We start from the raw sequence: 21,717 nt of genomic DNA, 5'->3' as shown, positions 1-21,717 counted from the left end.
AATTAAGAATTGCAATGTTAACAGTTAAAAATGCATAATGGAAAGAAATTTCTGTTTAATAGGGTTTTTAATGGGTAAAAAGTCTGATTAAGTTTTTAAGTTTTGATCAAATAAAAAAAAATAAATCCAGAATTTGAGATATAAGATTCAGAAACTTTAATTCAGAAACTTTAAGGTGTTTGTTGGAGATATATAATATATGAAGCAACATCTAATCAAAGCTCATTTACTGTTAAAAGACCAGAAACTTTGGGAAAAGCAAACTCTTCAAATCTTTGAAGACAACAGAAGTCCAGGTCTCTTTGTTCTATAAAGTTGTTCACAAAAGTATGAAAAGTCTCAAAAAGCAAGAGGCTGAAATAAATCTAATCAGAAAACCAGTAAGCTGAGTGAATATCATGTCTGACAAAGAGAAGGAATTGGAGACTGAAAATCAATGGATCTGAAGAGAGATATCAGAAATTGAGCCTACTGGATAGAATGACCATGAAGGACTCACATCACCATTAGAAATTAAGATTTAATGTGGATGCCAGAGGGAAAAGGGTGAAATAAAGAGCAACCTTTATTGGAAAACCATGCATTCATCTTCCCTGACTCTAACTTCTCCCTTATCCCCAGAATCTGCTTTATCCCCCCTGATTGCATAATCCTGACCCTGAACTGAATATAGTTCAGGCCACAGTGAGTAAGAGAAAGGATCTTGTTGCCCTTGTTGCTACTGTCACCTTTAGCTGTGTTTAGACAGCCCTTACAATGGGAGACTCAGAACTTTCTCTCCTCTGTTCAGCTTACTCCTTTCTCCAGCTTATTGCCCCTTTCTTTTTCTTTTTTTTTTTTTACTCTTTTACACTTTAAAAAAACCCACCAAACTTATATCTGTAAGTGATCACGTAATTTGCAAGACAGTAGGCTATAAAGTATTTCCAGCAGCACAGTACTTGTGTAGGTCTGCTTGGTCAGCAAAATATTTGGTAGGACCAACCATATGTAGGTGCAGGTAATGTATTTACTTTAAAAAGTCACCTGTGTAAGAATCACTTGTAGCTTTACTCTGATCCCATGCTTTGCTTTGATAGTCCCCTGCAATATTTTGTTAAACAGATATTATTCTTCTTTATTTATAGCTTATAATTGTAAAAGTTCACTAAAACCACGAATCTGTCTTCAGGTAAAGCAGTCTCAGCTTGAGCCTCTGCTGATAGTGTCTGAACAGACATTCCTGAGAGTCAATGCAGTTTATCATCAGGTAATACTGATTGCATAGTCAATTAACTCTTGAGTTCAGAAAACTAAGTCAAGAAAAAGGTAAAGTCTGAAAGCTGACAGTAACAGACTGATACAAAAAAAGTTGAATAAAAATATATTCTATGTCAACATTCTTATACAGTTGGATTATATAAGCTTTACTCTTAAGCTATGCAACCTAGGAGAAAATGTATAAAATTTAAAAAATATTTAATTATTCCAATTTTCTTTAAATGTCCTAAGTTATTTTGCTTGTGATTTTAAATACTATGTTTCCTTCAAGCTGTGAACTACAGATTTGCTATTGTTCCCCTAAAGTCAAGGGAAATGTCCCCTCAATAAGAACACGGAAAATTTCTTCAAAAAAAACTACAGCACAAATTTAAAAATATTTTGTTGCTATTGGTTTTAGTACTGATGGATGAAAATTTTGTAGCAACATGTTTTTCACCAGAACTCAGTGATTCTTTGACTTAAACATTTCAATGAAAAAATGAAGAAAATCCAAAGATAAACTGCATTAAAAGCTGTTTGCAAAGTGTGTGACAATGCAAAAATATTTCTTGTTTTAAGGGAAAAGATTATTAACTGTTGAGATATTCTAGTTTCATTCTTTTACAAACTAACAGTTATGCTAAGTGTTTTCAACTTTTGACACGTAAGAAAGTAAAACAACAAGTTAAAAAAATGGTTATTAAATGTCTGATTGACCTATCTCACACAGCTGATCAGGAAACTTTTAAAAATTATCAGAAATTATTATGAAAAGAATAAATCTTTCAGCCTATCCTAATGTAATTTTTGAGTAATGATTTTCAAAGGTTCAATGGGATTTGAATTGGTCAAAGTATTTTTCCTTCAGCTCAAACTAAGGATTCTATTGGAAACATAGAAATTTGTACACAAGAATAATACTCACTTTATCCATCTACTAATATAAACAAAACTTAAAGTGCATGGAAAAGAGAGTTAAGATCTCTCTTGGGTGAAATAACCTGGGGGTATGTGCTGGCCTAGCTTGATAAAGTTTCTCTTTACAGCAGGATGTTTTAAAAGGAAGAAGATGGTTTATTTACAATGAGTGTTTAATGACTGCATTATGACAGAAGATCAATTGCCCTAATTCCCCACTTCATCTGTGGAAAATACAGTGCCATAAAGTGGTATTTCTTTCACTATGTCTGCAGCTGTTCTAAGACATAGCTGTTAAAACTAGAGTCAGAATTAAGGTGGAGTAACAGAAAATTAGAGATTTTCAGTAGAATTGACAAAAACTCAGATGTGCTCAATTTGAAGTCTTGCCTGCACATATTGCATGACATGGTTGTAAGCATTTAATATACAGTTACCAGAAAGCCTGTGGTGTGATAACACCAGATCTTATTATAAGCTTACAGTGAAAAAAGAGCAGTCTTCTTCCTCCTCTGCTGCCTCCAAAATTTACAGCAAATTAGTGGGAACCTTCAGCAGAATATAAGGCATGGTACTGTCTTCCAATTTTCATGTTGGGTGATTTCTACTACCACCTAGCTTAGGTTTTCAGAGGCATACTCAGTGCCTGGGCAATTATCCTCCTGGCCAATGCTGTATACAATTAACAGTCATGATTAATTACACTACAACTAATAATAACAAACACCTACCCTCTAAGGCTGCTGCAAGTAATCTTATTCCTAAATTTACAGAAGTCCTTTATTGAGTTTTGACTGGCATGAAAGATGTGCCTGCCAATGGAGTTTGAAATTTATCATATATCCTGAACCTGACATTTCCAAAAATCATCTCAAATTTAGGCATGTCCACTACCACATATTAATATTTTAAAAAGAATTACAAAGTTACTGAGGTACAAAACAGTTGATTATGTAAACATTTCAACTGAAATCATGTTAATAGTTTTCCACAGGTGAGAACTGCCAGACAGTTAATTTTTACTCACAAGTTGGCCACAAACTCATTATCTAAACGCATGAAAGGGACTGTGCATTTCTTCTACAATTCAAAATTCAGAAAAAAATCCTGAATGTTCCCTCTTTTTGACACTGTGTTTACAAAAAATCAGACAAGGAAGGACCAGAATCAGGAAACTACACACAATTAAAGCAATGAGACAGAAGTCATATCAGAAGCTTTTGGAGAAAAGAACTAAAAACAGACAGGAGAGAAAAATCTGATCAGTGAGAGAAACGCTGTAATGATAAACAGCTGAAATACAAACTTAACTAGGTTCCTTTTGACTCTCAGTCAATAAAAGGGCAGTACTGAAGATGTTTATTAAAACTGTTGCCTCAGTTTAACAACCATTTACTGTAAGCCATCAATAAGCTGAATTAATACCAGTCACGACTCACCAGTAAGGTAAGAGAATTCAGCTGAATTTATGACTGTAAACCCACACTACCTGTTTCCCTTTTAGTATGTGCAGCAGCTCAACAGGCTGTTTTCATACCAGGCTATTGCCACCATCCTCTACCACAGCTACAAAAACATGTTCCCACCTTGAAGTAAATGAGCAATTATCTCTCTGACCAGTACATGTTTACTTCAAGTTTGCTTCTCTTTACTGATTTCTTACCACTTAAGAAAATACCCTAGGTCTGACTTGGTATAAACAAAGTGAATTATCAAAGAAAATCACTACGAAAACAGCATCACCAAGCTTGTAGACAGGATTGGTACATGAATTGTAGTTATTCCTAATCAATTTATAGAGGATTTTTTAGGTAAGGAAGTCATTGATGAACCAAATATTTTTTCTTTCATAGCTATGGCTTTGGAACACTGGTTTCCCAAGTCCCTCAATTTATTTAAAGCCAAGAAGACAATTAAATACATACTATTTTCAGGGGAAAAAAAAGGCAATAAAGAACATGTCCATGTTGAAAGAAGTAAATTTCAATTATCTCATCAATCTCGAAATGAAAAGATAGAAACATTACTCTACAGGAAAGTTCCTAGAGGATTTGTGGGATTGGATTCTATTCCATATTAAGCTACTCATTATTTTTTTAACAATAATGAATATGAAATTATAAAATCCCATCTAATAAAATCTGATAAATATATAGAATTAAAAAGGTATAAAAATTACTTATTTTTCCCCCTTTTCAAATAACTTATAGGCTTTTCAAAATTTCTATAGATTTCTTCATTATTTCAAGATATATTTTTGAATTATAAAATTTCTAAGCACTTTTGTGAAGAGGTTGGTTTTCTGAATTTCTAGATTGCACAGGAAGAACAGCTGTTTATGTAGAAATAAATACTATTTCATGTACTCTGACCAAGTACATGAAATAGGTGTACCTGTATATACTTATGGTCCATATAACAACTTTTTGTTCTTAATAAATGTAGATCTCAGAATTCAATTTGCCATGAAAATACACTCAAAGATCACCTATCTACTAAGTTGTAGCTTCTCATACAGAACTCAAGGTGTAACACAGCATATCTGTTCTGTTCTGTTCCTAAACTGTTGTGTTCTGTTCTGTTCCATTCTGTTCTATTCTATTGCATTCTACTTCATTCTATTCCATTTCTATTCACAATGAGTCAAATAACAATGAGACTATTTGCCTGAAATACCAGCAGTCTTTGAAGGACATATAAAGGTTACAGCTGGAAACAGAAATTCATTTTATTTTTCTGACTCTTTTTCAGAGCTGATGTTAACAAGCATTAACACATGGCACAGGTGTAGCCAGGAGCAGGCTGATGTGTTCTTCAGTTTACCTTGCAAAAGCATTCCTTGCAGTCTGGCAAAGGCAATTCATAGAGCTACAGTGTTCAAGAGGTATTTGGACAATTTATTTAATACTATAATTTAACTTTTGGTCAACCCTGAAGTGGTCAAGCAATTGGACTGTTATAGGTCCCTTCGAGCTGTACCATTCTCTTCTCTTTAAGGGCAATGGTAGCAGTGAGTGAAGGGTGAGGGGACTCTTTTTGGTCACTAGAGAAGGACCATGCTATGTCCCCCTTATGAGGTGGAAAAACCTGAACTTTTCCCCTGTTTTAGAGGATTTGGAGAAAAGGTGGCATTACAGTGACCTAATTTTCCAAAAGTGTGCTCATGAAGATGACATTCCACCTTTAACATAGGACATTGTCCAGAAACATAACTCTGTATAGGGATATACTGCACGTAAATGTCAAGACTCATTTTTACCTTACAAAAGCATTACTACGAAGAGTTAAACCTTCTTATTTCCTGACAGAAATGTTGACCTTTTGATATATGCAGTTTCTTATCAGAGAACACTAACCTTTGGGAGAGAGAAAATTTACTCATAACAAGACTCCATTTGCTGTGCTTAAAATAAAAACCACAAAACACATAATCTTCATCCAAACTTTGGGGAAAGAGCAGAATAAATTGAACTGGGTCTGGAAGTAACTGCATCCTTAATATATTTTATTCCAGACATTGAAGAAAACAAATACCAATGAGGCCCTTCAAGTTCCAAATCAATGGCATAGAACCAAGACCTATAGTATGAAATCTACTGATTTTTTTTGTTTAATGAGAAAAAAAACCACACCTCATTTCTCTAGTGAATATGTCATCACGAACAAATGAATGAATCATGACTTACAGGAATGCAAGAAAATAATGCTGGGCAAAACCATCATGAATGTTCATTCAGGCAAAAGAAAGATTAAAGGTAAGACTACTGTGATTAGATTGAAGGTTTTGACTGTATTTACCTGAATACTACCATCCTTACTTTGTGAAAAAGCAGACTATAACTTTATTTTCATGTTTTACTTTTTCAGCTGTTCATTGAGGGATATTTTTTAGATCTCCATCCTCCTATTGACTGACTACATACCCCTGTATGGAAGATCCCTTCTGTGGGGTGTGTGGGCAGTTACTGGAAAACCTATTAGAAAAAGTTTTACTGCTCTTTTCCACAAGAGAAAAGACAGACCTGAATCTTATAAACCTTCATCAAAATCTGCAAGATTATATCATATTTGGTGATACATTCTCTTTATTTAGGAGGGACAAATTTTACTTTATTCCAAACACACACACACAAAAATAACCTTTTCAAACAAGCCAGCTGCCTACATCCTTCTAAAGGAAATACTGAATGTTTAAAAAAATATTCAAGTGTAATTGAAAACTGTCTGAGAACACAACTGAACAAGCTGGTGACCCATATATCCATACAAAATATACTTCTTTTTATCTGATTGATTATACTTTCATTGCCAGCTAACAAATGGACCTATAAAGAATACAAATGTGTTGTTACAGTTCTCAAAGCTGGGGTGCTTAGGTATATCCACCAGTAACCTCATTACAACTAGAAGTGAAAAACAATGATCTTTTCATTTTGCTACCAGTTGTAGAAAGTTGACAGGAAAAAACAACCATATTGCATCAGATTAACGTAAAGATGAAGAATAAAAGGCAAACTTTTCTTTTTTTTTTTAATTACAAATTCATTTAATGTCAAATCTTTCTGAGATATTTCATTTAGAACAATAAAATATTTGGAAATATTTTTTCTGTTTCAGCCTGAATCTTCTCAATTTAGAAATGTATTTCTTTATACAATACAATAAAACCCCTGTTTTTAAAAAATATTTTAAAAATGCAGCAGATAGATATTTTAACATTCAAGTGGTACCTACTACCAAAAGAGACCCATATTGATTAATGGTAACAATCAAAGGTAAGAAATAGATTGAAGCCCCTTCTCACTTATTTTTCATGCCAAAATGTATGAACACCTATGTAGGAACAGTCACAATCATCTCTTTCTGGCAAGAGCGTGGAGGAAAACAATCTGTACTGAGAATGCTTTTTAAAAAGACAGCATTTTTGGTCTTTAGTTGCAAAACTCTACTGTTTAATGACTACCATGACCTGAGAACATCTGGAAGATAAAATGTGTCCATTTTCATGACCTTTAGGAAAAACCCAAAACTCTTGCACTGCAAAAAGGTAGAAAAAATATGCTAAGAAGGAAGCAAGCTTACCAATAGAGTCCGTATTCAAACAGATCTTTAAAAGCTTGAAAAGTAAAAGTTCACAGTTCATTTCCCTCCCTCTTCATAGTTTAGATGTGAGTATTCAGTCTTGTGCCTTTAATGTCAGAAAGAGAATATCAGGCTATGTCTGTCACAGATGAGCTGTGAAGACGGTGACTAAAAATCAAACACACAGGCCTAAATAAGTATAGAAATTCCCACTACAGGAATAACGAAATTTAACAGAAAAGGGAAAAAATAGTTGGATGCTTAGCAGAACTATTAACTGTCCCATCCACTGACACAAGGAAAGCCTTGTGGAGCTCACAGTAACCTCTGCTAAATGATTGTCCTAGTTCTTTGTTTTCCCCCACATTAAAATCCCTGCATATTCAAAGCACTGTCACTTACAGCAAGTTAGTAAAATTGCTAGAAATACGATAACTTATGATTTCACAAAAGAAGTACTTCAAAATGATTCCTCCATTCTGCTAATTAATATATTATTTGCAGTTCCACCACTTAGGTGGACAGAAAAGTCTGCCCAGAAAACTTAGTAGCACATTTATTGTAAGCAATAAAATATCATAAGAAAAAGTAGGAAATTTTATGCAGGTTACTGAAATACATTAGTATATTCTCTATTTAGGTGTATATTCACATAGCTACCAAAAGCATAAGAGCAGAAACATGTATACATACATTTCTATACATATAGAGCTGTATTTTATTTACCCCACGGTGTTTCAATAGCGAACATGACATTTTACAGGTCTTTAGCTCATACTTTTTTTACACTATACATGGGTGAAATAAAACGTCCAGGGTATGCTACTGAATCTGGTCAAGTGAAACTTGGTAAGGTTCGACAAAAGGGAAGTGTAATAGGGGCTTTCTTATCTGCATTGAATAGTCACTTTGACATTTGGATGCAGTAGATATTACTCAGACTGTACAGGGTTCTCCTTTAAGTGTGCATGGATAGTTAGTTAGTGCCAAGAGCATGAAACCAAGTAAAAGAGATTTCAAATAAGTTTCCTAGCAGTAAGTATAGCTGAATGTGGAATTAACTGCCAAAGGAAACAATGTATTAAGTCAAAATCATCGCAGGCAGACAGGATTAACTACAACATCCAAAAGATCCGTTCAGCCCACAGGTTTCAGCACTTCAATACTTCCTAATCAGCTCTTGCAAACATTCACTTGGCTCATCCCTTAACTGCATTTTCAAACTTTATTTTTGTTCTTGTAACATGTTTACATGACCAAAGTTTTGTTCACTTTACTATCTTTGGAATAAATGTTCACCATACAAATATTCATTATTTGATGAATAACCACAGGACTGTTTTTACTAATTTTCCTTCTTCCCCCCACCCTCAAAAAACAAAACCAAGCAGACAAACAAACAAACAGACAAACAAAACCTGTCACCCATCAGGGAATCGAAACAGTAACATTTGGCATAGATCACTATAAGTAGTAGAGCCAACATCTGAAAAGAAAATTTCTGCAAATGCAACTCAGGTGACATTTGTTCAGTCCCACTGCTTTCTAAGGATTAGCAAATAGAACTGGTCAGTGAATGGAAACAGTTCAGCTTGCAGCCATTATTCATGAAGATTTATAATTGTTCCTGCCATTTATTTGCCTTGAATATATTGAATATTTGCATGGCTTTCTGCCATCTCCAAGTGATTTTTTTCAAGTGTTTCCTACATTTCAGAAGTGAGTCATCTGGAATCTGAAAATTCTTACTGTCAAATGGGCAACTGCATCAAAAAAGATGCAGATGTATGATTTAGATCTAGAAAATCAGCTTAGCCATATAAAAAACCTTCTGTGAATAAAGGTATCAGGGAGTTTTTTCCCCTCAAAGGGTTTCAGGACTCAGAAGGCTTCATAGAGTTATCCTGGAAAGCATAGCCAAAGCCTATGCTATAATATGTCTATTGCCTTTTTTTGTAGACATTCATCTTCCACAGGATGGAGATTAAGGGAACTATTCATATGGCTGTGATCCTGCAGGAGCTTATTATGATCTTCACCAATCAGTAGTAAAATGTACTGTATTGTACTTGCCATAGCCTCCAGATGCCATGTCTTTGCTGTCTGTCTCAAAAATTCATAACTGTGACCATAGTGGAAGATACATGTCATGTGTCATTGCTCTCTATCTCCAAAAGAGTATGAATAAAATTGATGCCATCAATTTCCACTTAACTGATTTCAATGGATATTTTGCCTTTGGTTATACTTTCTTCCTTGTGATTTGCTTTTTGATATATGATGTCACTGAAAGTGTGAAGATCCTTTTCCCCTTTGTGGAGTATGAAATAGATAATTTTAAAATAAAGGCTGGAAGTCCCATTGACTAAACAGTGTTTTTTATGTTATAGTCTATTTGTTGTGATTTTTCAAGTTTACTTTGCTCGTGCAACTCCTCCATTAATAGGGCTACTAAGCAAATTCTTTACCCAATTTCATTATATCTTTAAATAAGACATAGTCAGTTTTGCCCTACAGAGAATGAAAATATTTTCTAAATATGATATCGCCATTTATTCACCAAAAAAATACAAATTTCATTCTGCGCCATTTTGTAGAATGAGGCCTTAATTGTTTTTCAGTAACTTCTATGAACTCTTCTGTTAGAAGACAACCCCACAGATCTCATCTATGCAAAATACATAGATGAAGTTTCAAACACAGCACAGATTTTAAACTTTAAGCAAAACAAAACTAAAAAAATATTTGGTAATGTTATTAATTTCTCTAGGGAACAGATGTGAGCTCTAATGTCTCTCTGGAAAACACATCTCTTTTAACTTAATTTGCTGGGCAAGAAAAAACATGGATTTCACCTTTTGTACAAAAAATTAAATGTGTATCTTACATGTATATTCAAACAAAACGGGAACCAGAAATTATGGCAATTAATGACCTGACCTTTGAATAAGCAGTTCAATACGAGGATGCATTTTTCTTAATAGCCTCGATGCTAATGACCAGGTTGCAGCAATATGCCAGAAAAGAGCTTTTATAGCCACTAAGTGTATGGCTTCCAAATTAAATCTTGCTTGCAATGTGAGAAAATATCTGATTTTTGTATCTGAAAATGTGCTCTCTAAAATATCTAAAAAGAGAATATATTAATTATGAATCTATTAATTTAAAGGAAATCTGCAATTGCAATATATTGAAAAGATTTTTATTTAGGTAGTAGTTCCAAAATTTGGTGCAGATTTGACTAGAAGCCTGTCTTTTAATCAGGCTTTTAAAACTGGTGATTATCTAAATGGCCAGCTCCTTAAATGACAGCAGAATTAATCTGCAAATCACACTGTTTAATGACAGTGCTTATATGTATATGCAAATATATGCACTTCTAATCATAAGGTTAAAAACTTGGCTTCTGTCATCTACATGGAAAGTGTGGCATTATACACCTGGCTGTAAATTATTCACCTTTTTACAGAGTGATTTTGTAGTTTTTCTTCTGAACTGTTCTACTGTTCTCTACTGATACCATTTTGGGAGCAGCCCAATTCTGCATTTTTGGACCACAGAGCATTTTAGGAGGGTTGTTAAAGGAAAATTCCCTATACACATAAAACTGTAATATATTATAATTAATCTTATATTAAAAAAACCCACCAACAATTATTGAAATACCTTCTAATATGAATAAACCATCAATACTCGTTCAGCAAAATTACAAAATTACATTGAGTAACCTTAGTTCTTCTGTGAAGACACATTTTATCAGTACTTTTATAGTTCTATACATTGTGTCCTTGGCAGATGCCTTTTATTCTCCACTAAAAGTTCATAAAGCAAACAACTTATCATCAAAGAACTAAAATAGTTTTGTCATCAAGCTGTGTTTTACTTTTTCTCGCATTCACTTTTAGCCCCTAAAAACATCTTGTTATGTACCTACAATATTTGTCTATCCATTTAATTTAAAAAAAATACCTGTAAATATTGCAGCAAATAACATGATGTTTATTGTTTGATTCTGCTACTGTTTTTCTGTCAAAGAGAGTTAGATTTGAAAGAAAACTAGATGCTGGTATCTTATATCAAACACCTGAATTTGCATTTAATGTACAAGTAAGGAGGTATACTTAAAAATAAACAATTATTATGCTGGCAAATTAACCATGCTATAGTGTTTGATATACTTAAAACAGCACATAAATCATTTTAGCAGTACAATGGTAAACACCTGTTTATTAAGAGCTGTGTACTGAATAATCAGTTGTACTTCAAACTTCAGAAGCTCAGTTTCTCTTTGAGTAAGAGTTAACTCTGGAGTAACCCACAATTCCTCAGGTGTTGTAGAATCATAGATTTATAGGATAGTATGGGTTGAAGGAACCTTTAAAGGTCATCTAGTCTATTCCCTCTGCAATGACTAGGGACATCTTCAACTAGATTGGGTTGCTTAGAGCTCCATCCAACCTGACCTTGAATGTTTCCAGGGAAGGAGCATCCACTACCTCTCTGGGTAACTTGTTCCAGTGTTTTACTACCCTCATTGTAAAAAATGTCCTTCTTACCTAATCTAAACTAACCCTCTATTAGTTTAAAACCACTGTCCTTTTTCTTATTGCAACAGGTTCTCCTCTTGTTGTTTTACAAATATATTCATCCATGCACACCCTCAGCACAGCAGCACCAACATCACAAAGTTTGATTTCTCACTTAAGTTCCTGCAGCTGCTGTGAAACTCTCTATGATTTAATATACATTTTTATAACAGGGCTTTAATTCATTATATGGAAATAAGAAAAATAAACCAAAAATGGTTCTTGTTGAATGAAAGTACATAGTCTTTTGACTATCTAATCAAATCAAAACAACAAGTGAAATCAGTTTTTCTTTTTTGCTAGAATATCAAAGGGCTCCCATATGTCTTAGGTAACCCAGGGAAGTCAATGGATGAGACTTCTAGATGTGTGTTCCTCATTTTATGCTAATACCTGGTTATTAAAAGACAAATTTCACATAGCATTTTCCAGATAAAATACTAGTAAAGCCAGGATAAAAATAGATACTTAGAAATAGAACATCATACACTCCATATTCTGCAGGTTTCCGGATTTTCTTTAAGCACTGACTAGATTTAACTGAAGGAAGGGTATTTAAAAGCTACCCTTGCTTTTCATAAAACATTATCAGTTCTACTCTTAGCTACAGAAGCATTTGTACCATTGCTTATCCAGATTTCAAACGAAATTCTAAAGTCACGTTCAAATACTCAAGGAAATACCTCTGAAAAACACATCACATATTTCGACAATCTGAGATACTGTGATAGAATTCTTATTTATACCTTTAATTTTATCTCTAGCACCAGGCAATAAATGGTGTCTTGTTTCCATTTTTTCCGTCAGGACCCAACATGGCATTTGTTTCAATACTATATTTTCCTTAACTGCCCCATTCAAGCTTTTACAACAGTCAAAGCCTGCTGCTAAAGAAATCATGAAGATAAAAAGAAGCAACTTCAAAGAACTATCATGAATTCCAAGGTTGCATCTTCCAGAGAAGAACAAACTAGTAATTCAGACTTAAGGTTCGAACAAAAATTTCATGAAGCCCTGGGTAATACAACCAGCAATTGCATTTTAACCTGTCTAAGCTAAAAGTGTTTGAGATTCAGCTCTAATCTGAGATCCAAAACCAGTTTTTATTTATGGGGAAAAAAATGGGTCATCATAGAAAAACTTACAGTAGGAGCAGCCATAGACTTCAATTCTTAACCCAATTTGTCCCTCTCCATTCCAGTCCAAAGGAACTATCCTCACATAGCGCGCAATAACGGGATGTTGTAAATCATGCCGGACCACATTGTCAGAGTTTGTATTCCCAGGAAATGCCTAAGGGAAAGAAGAAGAAAAAAAGAGGAAATTATGGTATTAAATCTATCTCACATGCTGTAAAGATTTTTTTTCTGAAGGAAAACATTAGGTAGTGAAGTCCTCTGAATGTCTAGGATACATTGAAGTTTGTTTTAAATGTTTCTTGGATAGTGAATAAATGAACAGTTGATTTACCAAGTTGAACAAGAGTACTAAAACAGTAGCACTGAGACTTCTTCATCCACCACAGATATGTTGAAATCATGGAATGCCTACTTCTAGATAAGAGGGTAATCCATTTTGCATCACTAATCTTTTACTCAGTTATTAATATGTTAATAAACCACCAACCAGAGTGGTTGGTCTGGGGAAGAAGCTACCCACCCTCCACCAGTAAGATCATACAGACCAGTCATCCTTCTGCAAATATGAACATTGAAACAACTTGCCTACAACTGCAACTTCCAAAATTTCTTAGAACTTAAAAAATCCTCCTTTACTTTTGATGCTAAAAAGTGAGTGTCTAATTTCTTTCCTAACCATAGCTGTCTCCCACAGCACTGCACGTTTTTGGTTAATAAAACTGTGAAGGTCAGGAAAGGACACAAGAGCATTCAAGGGAGTTTGAAAATCAATTAATTAATATTTTAGTCTCGATTTGTAGTTCTGTACCTACTGGTAAAATATTTCACAACATGAAGCTGAAAAATAAAAAACCCTATTAGTTAATATAATAGAATATTTTTTCTGGCATTGTCCATTTACAATCCATTCATGCAGTGATGGCAAATGTTAATCTCAACATTTTCAGGGGAAATTTCACAGCTCTTCATAGCTAATTTTCAATAGAAATAAATTTATTTTGACAATGAATGGAGTAGTCATAAAGAACATAGGAGAGGTGACACATTACTAGAGAGCCTATGAAAATAAAATCTTCTGTGCATCCTCGTTACAAAGATACTTTTGCTACAGAGAAAAAATATTCAGTAGCATTATCTACACAGTTGGCATCTGAATAAAAAATATAAACCCCTACAATAAATACCTATAGTGGAACAAAAAACTCAAAGAATATGGAATATCATTGCAAACTATAGTCATCAAAATATTGAAAAAGAGAAAATTTAAGTTGGTTCTTTGTATACAGTTATAGCAATGGCTATTTACATGCCCAGATACTACTTATTCCAAAAATATATCTTAGAGGAATAATTATTTTGTACCATGCACAGTAGATCTAAGTAGATGTAAAGAAGATGAAAAGAATCTCTTCCTTGGTGGACTCAAAAAATTATAACATATACTAATGGTTACATTCATCTTAATTTTTCTGTGCTGCAGTTATTGATGTACTAAATGATGATGATGGCACTCCTCAGATGAGCTTGTAAGAGATGATAATTAGTGTCTATTAAACACATATATTTGAGGGGTATAAGGAAATGAACAGTTCTGTCTTCTGAAAAAACAATAAACAACAAAGCAAATTGTTTGTCCTTGTCCTGAACAAGGACAAAAAATCCTATTGAGAAGATGCCTGTTTTTCTTAGTCTTGTTCTAGGAATCACCAAAGTTCATGGAGCGAATAAAAAATTTTATTCCTTTAAAAATATATATTTTAGTGAGCATGTAAGGTAGTGCTACATATTTCAAGAACAAATTGCATTTGGGCATGTCTTAATTTTGTGTTGCTTGGCATAACCTTATCAAAACTCTGTTGATGTATAGGTTTACCGGTTGGGTTTTTTTAGGTCTTGTTTAGTTTTTTTTTCTAATTAGAAATATTAGAGTCAAAGGAAGCTGAATATAGGTGGACATGGTATTTTCTATATAGTTTGATTAAATTATTGATGAAATATGATTCTCAAAATCAAAGATTTTTTCTGTAGCTCACCAAACCTGTGCCCTGACTTGTGTTTTCCCAGTCCTTTGTCAGAAAGACTTAAAAGAAAGACTGAAACCAGCAGGTATCTGGTATTTTGGGGGTTCCTACTGGTATATGATCTAGTGACCTCTGTTGAATGCATAAACATAGCTGATAGAGAATAAAGCAGTATCTTATTAATTTCCCAGATTAGTAAAATACATTCCATTTAGTCTTCAGCAGAACAATACCTTTTAAACACAGCCTTCACTTAAACAAATGAGGTACAGTAATACATGCTTTGTGGATAATGCAAATATCAGGCCCAAATCCATACTTATAAGGCTGAAAAATCAATTTACAGGAGCTTGGAAATTATGCACTACCGTTTCAAAATCTCATTTTCTGGCCAATAGATTTAAAAGCATAATTTAGACCCACATCTCTAACAGATTTTCTTTTTAACAGGGCTAAAAAAAATATATATTGAAATTGCAGAATTATTTTTTTCAGAAAAAGGTGGAAATACCTATATAAATTAAACAAGTTTTTCAGATTATTAATTTCATTAGCTTGCTTAACTATTATTGCTAGATGTCTGTTTTTCATGGTTTTTCTTTAACCTAAACTGGGAAAATGAACAAAATGGCTCACTTTTCTGTAAAACAGACAGCACTGTCTTATAAGTCCAACTCCAAAATCCTCTGTTCTATAAATCATTTTTCTTGTACTGGATACTGACTTCTGTAAGCTGCTTTATGTTTCAGCTCACATTGCAATGAAAAGATTAGGAATGTGATGAGCAACAACCACTTTTCTCAAAGGCAGTGCTCCACAGGACAGCAATGGAATAAGGATGAAGAAAGGTAAGAAAATACGTCCCCAAATCTTTTCTAAACAGTGCTTTTGAACATACATTGAATGGAGTTTTCAAAAGTATTCACTAAGACTTTTGTGACTGTAACCCTTTAAGAGCAAAATTTTTTAGCTCCAACTAATTTTCAAAAATTAACAGGGCAGGTTTATAGCACAGATAATTTATTTTAACAGGCCAACTAACCAAGTTTTTAATTAAATAAACAAACGAATAAATGTTTGGCTCAGTAGTCTTCTTTAGCACCAGCAGCAGCAAAAAGAGCTGTATGATCTTTGAAATTCACTTTGGCTTTATCAATACGCTTCAGCCACACCACTGTACATAGAGACACAGTAGAGACATTCAATATAATTTTCTTTTAATAAATAAAGAATTGAGAAAATTGAAGGTAATGATTGGGAAATTTAGAAGAAAAGTTAGGGAAAGTTAAGATTCAGACTCAATTGTTTTTCCTGTATTTACAGGACAATGATATTCTAATCAATAATTATAAATATTGTAGTGAAGTTACATGCAGCTTAACAGTAGTAGTTAAGTAAAACCAATCAAAATGGTATTTGGTTTCCTGTAGAGGAACAGTTTGCAACAGTTTTACTCTATATGGATACAGCAAATGCATTACAAGATCTCAATTTGGGAAATGTTTTGATCATACTTTACAATAAAAGATTAAAAAGAAATTCGCAGCATTAAAAAATTTATCTCTGAAGTAAGGAGGTGCAAAAATGAATGAAATGTTATTAACTGAACAAAAATGGAAGTTTTACTTCTAAACCCAAAAATTTTACCGAAGAGTAAAATAATCAGATTTGTCAGATCAGCGACTAAATCAACAAAAAGATGAAAGATGTTTTCAATCTTTCAGCAATTTGTGAAGCAGAGAAAATACCTGCACTTTACCCAAAAATATCATCACATATATACCAGGGAACCTAAGTTACTTAAAGGGAAAATTAATTATTCACCTGACTTAATTCAGGTGAATTCTCCATCCAAATTGATGAGCTATTCGGAGGCAAATATTATATTTATTTCAATGTAGGCTCTTTCTAGGGTGATGTAAAATTGGGCAGTATATAGAATAGTAGGATGACATTTCCTGTAAAAAGAGGAATAACTACCATTAATTACTAGTAATTTTTATCACTACTTTAAATATATACTTACTGTGATATTCTTGATAGTTATATTTTACAATTGGCATTTTAAGCAAAGAAGAAGAATTGGCTCTGAATTTCTGAAAAAAACACATCTATTCTAGCTTTATTTTGACAATGCAATAGCGAAAACACTACAGAGTCTGTGTTCCATGGTCCTAAAGCTCTATAAATGGCAGAAACGGTATTTGCATATAAATTAATAGAAGTACCATAATATAAAATATAGAAACATCCACAGGCAGGTAGAATATGTCTGTGTCAAACTTAACCAGATTTTTCTTAAGGACTCCAAGGTGAGTTGAGCATGAAGCCAACTAAACCCTAAAAACCTAATTTTGTAGAAAATCCCCCAAATTAAAAAAAAAGTACTTTTCCAAAAACTAGAAGGCCCACAAACTTGAGAAACTGATGGCTTTGGTTATGGCTGTCAGCCCTCTGACTGCACAGCAAAGAAAATCTAGAAACTTTTTTCACTTGAGTTCTCAAGACTCTGCAACATCAAGGAGAGGAGCAGGCCAGGCTGGGTACTGGAAGCTCTTGGCCAGCAGTGCAGTGGAATGGTGTTTGGCATAGCAGAGCAGCTCAAATCCAGGGCCCTGGAAAAATTCACATCACGTACTGGTTCTGCAGAAACTGGCTGAAATCCACAGCAGATTTCAGAGAAGACAAGATGTTTAAAAAACATGTTCCTATTATACCACATGGACATTAAAAAATCCAAAAAAATGAACTTTGTAAATACCTTCCTGCTGGTGAAATGTTTCTATACCTATGAAAATGCAGCCCAAATATATAATGCAAACTCAAACAGCAGGAATAAAACCACTGGGTAAAGGAAAGTGTTATGAGATTAACTTCAAGGAGATGGGGAAAAAAAGAGATAAAGCCAACATGCAGTAGGAAAACTGGTTGCAGAAGGAAAGAATAGCAAATAAAGAGAAAAAATTAATGGATCAGAAAGGAACAGATTTGGGTTGGCTCCATTTTAGCTCAGTTTTGTCATCTTCCTATACTTTCATGTGGTAGCACTGTGTGGAGTAAGAAGAGGTGATAGTAAGCAGTAGTCTTTTGCTTGTAGAAACATTTCTTCGTTCCCTCCATTGAACAGCACAATCAATAACACTACAGCTTGCATACTCTACTCTTTCCCTAAAACCAAACGTGTTGAAAGTAAAGCAGTATTTCTACAGCATTCTTCGTAATCATCTCATACAGAAATGCATCTGAATAGAAAAACAGTATCTGAAAGCACTTAAAAACTATAGTAGGTATTTCCCTTATCCCAAATGATGAAATCCTCAAATGATGCACCTTCATCAGGTGCTGAATCACATCTTTGAGAATCATGGTTAAAAGATGACCAGAATTCCTAAGAGCTCAGGATTAACTAAACATTATAATGCTGATGATGGTGTGCTCATATGAACTAACAGCAAATTTCCAATGTCAGTATTTATCCATATACTTCCCTCAGCCACATATCTCTGGTTTATATATATAAAAAAACAACACTATGTGTGTAGCACCAACAATTTCTGGAAAATTACTCACACACTTAGAGTAAGGAACATCTACTAAAATGGTTTTACTATAAATGAATATATTTTTTCAAAATTTATATTTTCTATGTTCAAAATGTTTTCTAGCATTTTTTAAGTAGACCCATCATTTTGTTCACATAACACCCTCATATTCTCTATTGATTCCTAAGGAGTTTACTTTCAGGTCCAAATTCTGGTTTTGTATGCTGAAAACATATTTTAACCCTGTGTTCATCATAATTTAATGTATAATGTAATGCAATTATCACCACATACAAAGAATAATGCCAAAAGCTGTATTTGTTGCCTTTTACCCTTTCACATCTCTTAGCTAAACTAAATGATTCAGCAACATAACATTATTGATCTTTGTAACAAAATATGCTAACATTTTATAGCCTGCTTAACTATTGCTGTACTTGAACTTGATTTCATCTACAGGAACATTTATTTGTTATTATTTAAACATTATTTAAACAGGAACCTCAAGAAATCTGTAAGTTTCAAGAAATTTTGTTTTCTACTTCTGTTCACAGGTAACTCATAGATTTACTCTGGGCATAATTTCAAATACCTGCAAGAAAAATTACAAATATGAGCTTTGTTACCAAATCTGTCACTGAATTTTAACTTGGCGTATCGGTGTTTGCTGTTTTTCTTTAAAAAGAAACAAATAAAACTCATCTTCACAAACAAACAAAACCCCCAAATCCCCATACCATCACAGCTACTGCTTCCAGGACGTGACTCAGTAACTGGAAGCAAACAAAACATTCTTTTCTCTTCCAACACTGTTGTAGGATATTATCTTAGTTTAATATACTTTAAGTAATGAAGCCTTAAGCCAACATCCATAACAAACAAAGAACTACCTCTCTATCTTGCTTGTAAACCCCCAAACCAAGAATTAATTGTTTTTCTCATACTTCTACATATTAATTGCTCATACGATATTTATGTGTAGAAATATTACAAAGTTATCTGTGAATTTTCCTAGGGAAACTGACTGCTTTCCATGACAGGACAGCAATCCTTTTTTCAACTTTATATTACTGGAATATTTGCAAGAGGATAACTGAGAGTGTACACATGTATGGACTGGAGATTTTTGGTTTTCTGTTTTCCCCAGAAATCCACTAAATAACCTCATTCCCCTAACCTTTACTCATGAACATGAGGACACAGACATATGGATACTGTTAAATTTTGCTTTATGGGACATCACAGATGGCCCCACAGAAGAGTCACCAACAGTGTCACACTTCTCTACATCCTGAAATTGAACATAATATTCCAGAGATGTGCCAAATATCTCACCAACAAATATATACTTCCCTTTTGGTGCAGGTACCAAACATAACAAAAAAATTCTACTACAGATATTCACAAAGCTAAAGGATTATTTTTCAGTCTGCATAATGAATGAGAAATTTCAACCCCTATGCTGAACCAAGTATGTTTTGTTCAGTATGACACATAATGGTGAAAATCTAAAACTTTTAGAACTTAAGCTGTACACCAAAATTATTAAAATATCATTAGGATTTAAAAGTCAACACTGCTAGTAGAAATAATGTTTCCTGTGGAGTCTTAATGAATTCCTGAATATCATTATAATATTCATTTATTTCCATAATTACCTGCTATTTATTCTCTAGAGATTCATTCAATACCTAGAGAGAAAATTGGGATTATTCATCCTGATACACTAAATGACTGAGGTTGCAGGCTCTAGGGTGTTGTTTTTTTCTTCATTTTTAACCATATCTAGTTTAAGAAGAAATACAAATGAGATTGATTTGGAAAATTTGCTGATGAAAGCCTATCCTAGTCTTTGGCAATCTGTTCCCAAGATTTAAGATCCGTCATTAACACTTTGATTTTAACTGAGAAAATACAACTTTACAGAAGTTGAATGAACTGACACCTTTGTTGTCAAGATCAACTGATTTTGTATCATTATTAAAATTTTTTAACACATTGGGGAGTAATAACTATTTTGCTCGTAGCCTTAAATAAACTAGGCAGATTTTAACTCTTAAACATTACAGGACTCATTCCATGGGCAACTTGGGGTTTCATAATGAGGAAGACTGACATCTTTTAGATAGCTCCTTTATTTGCATGAGAAAATGAAATACGTGTAGTGTCCAAGCCTGTGACAGAGGGGTAACATATAGGGTGAAAGTAACTTATAGGGTGTGCTTTGTAGCATAGATGCTGGATTCTCTCTGTGACAGTTCCCATGTGATGCTAGACAAGTAAGTTGCAAACAACTTTTGATGGGCACTTAGTACGGCTTCTTTAGACACAGAATGATTAGGTAATTTTGACTTAATCTTTCACTGTCTCAGTTCCACATATAAAATATGGAGTAAAAATTAATTTATGGGGTTGAAAAATAAAATAATTATTAAGCACTTAATCAAGTATTCACATGGGTGCCTAAATTAGAAATCTTAGCCTTTTGTGGTCAGTCAAGCAAAGTGGGAGATAGAAACTAAATTAAAAGCTTGCCGCTCTTCAGTGGCTGCACAGTAAAATATAAATTTTTATATGTACAATGTAAATGTATTCTACAAATTAGAGAATATGATCAACAATTTAGTTTCAAAAATTGTTCAGTGACTGATTCATGTTAAAAGAAAAAGAATACAAAAAGTAGTGGGAAATGATTACACAGGCAGAATAAAACCTGCTTTTTTCCATGGGAGTTGTGAGATTTTATTCATTAATATAGAAAAAAATTATTTTTTCTACATCTTCTGTAGAATGAAAGGGAGACAGGAAGAATGTGTTTCCAAAATAACTAAGTACAATTGCAATCACCACTGAAATAATAACAGCAACAGCTCTCTGGTCACTGGCTGCTGGGCTACGGAGCTCAACAGTAACAGGAATTCTTACCTGGAGAAGAAGGGCGAACACAGAGGAACCAGAGTGGTTCTTGGTTTCTTTTCCTCTCCTGATTTACTTTGAAATTTTTTTACACTTTGATGCTTTTGGAATAGCTTTTTAGTAATTTTCAGAACAGTATTTACTCCTTAGGCACCACTGGTGACTCAAAGTTTCTTGTGTTTCTTCTACACGGTTCCTCTACTCTGCTGGGTTACTTTGCAACCCAAACAGTTGAGGCTGTAACTAGAGAGTGCACTCATGAGTGCCAAAT

At 33.7% G+C, this 21,717-nt stretch overlaps 1 protein-coding gene across 1 annotated transcript in view; it reads right to left on the bottom strand.

The window, feature by feature from the left end:
- The window catches only part of CNTNAP2 (contactin associated protein 2), a 1,021,111-nt gene that overhangs the window by 565,876 nt on the left and 433,518 nt on the right, over window positions 1–21,717 (bottom strand). The window contains exon 4 of the mRNA XM_050333690.1: window positions 12,974–13,121. Within this exon, the coding sequence (XP_050189647.1) occupies window positions 12,974–13,121 (148 nt within the window). The remainder of the gene's footprint in view (window positions 1–12,973; window positions 13,122–21,717) is intronic.

The sequence above is a fragment of the Myiozetetes cayanensis genome, unplaced genomic scaffold, assembly GCF_022539395.1.
Source record: "Myiozetetes cayanensis isolate MyiCay16 unplaced genomic scaffold, myiCay2020 scf1, whole genome shotgun sequence".
NCBI classification, from domain to species: Eukaryota; Metazoa; Chordata; class Aves; order Passeriformes; family Tyrannidae; genus Myiozetetes; species Myiozetetes cayanensis.
This window is presented reverse-complemented; position numbering and strand designations above follow the sequence as displayed.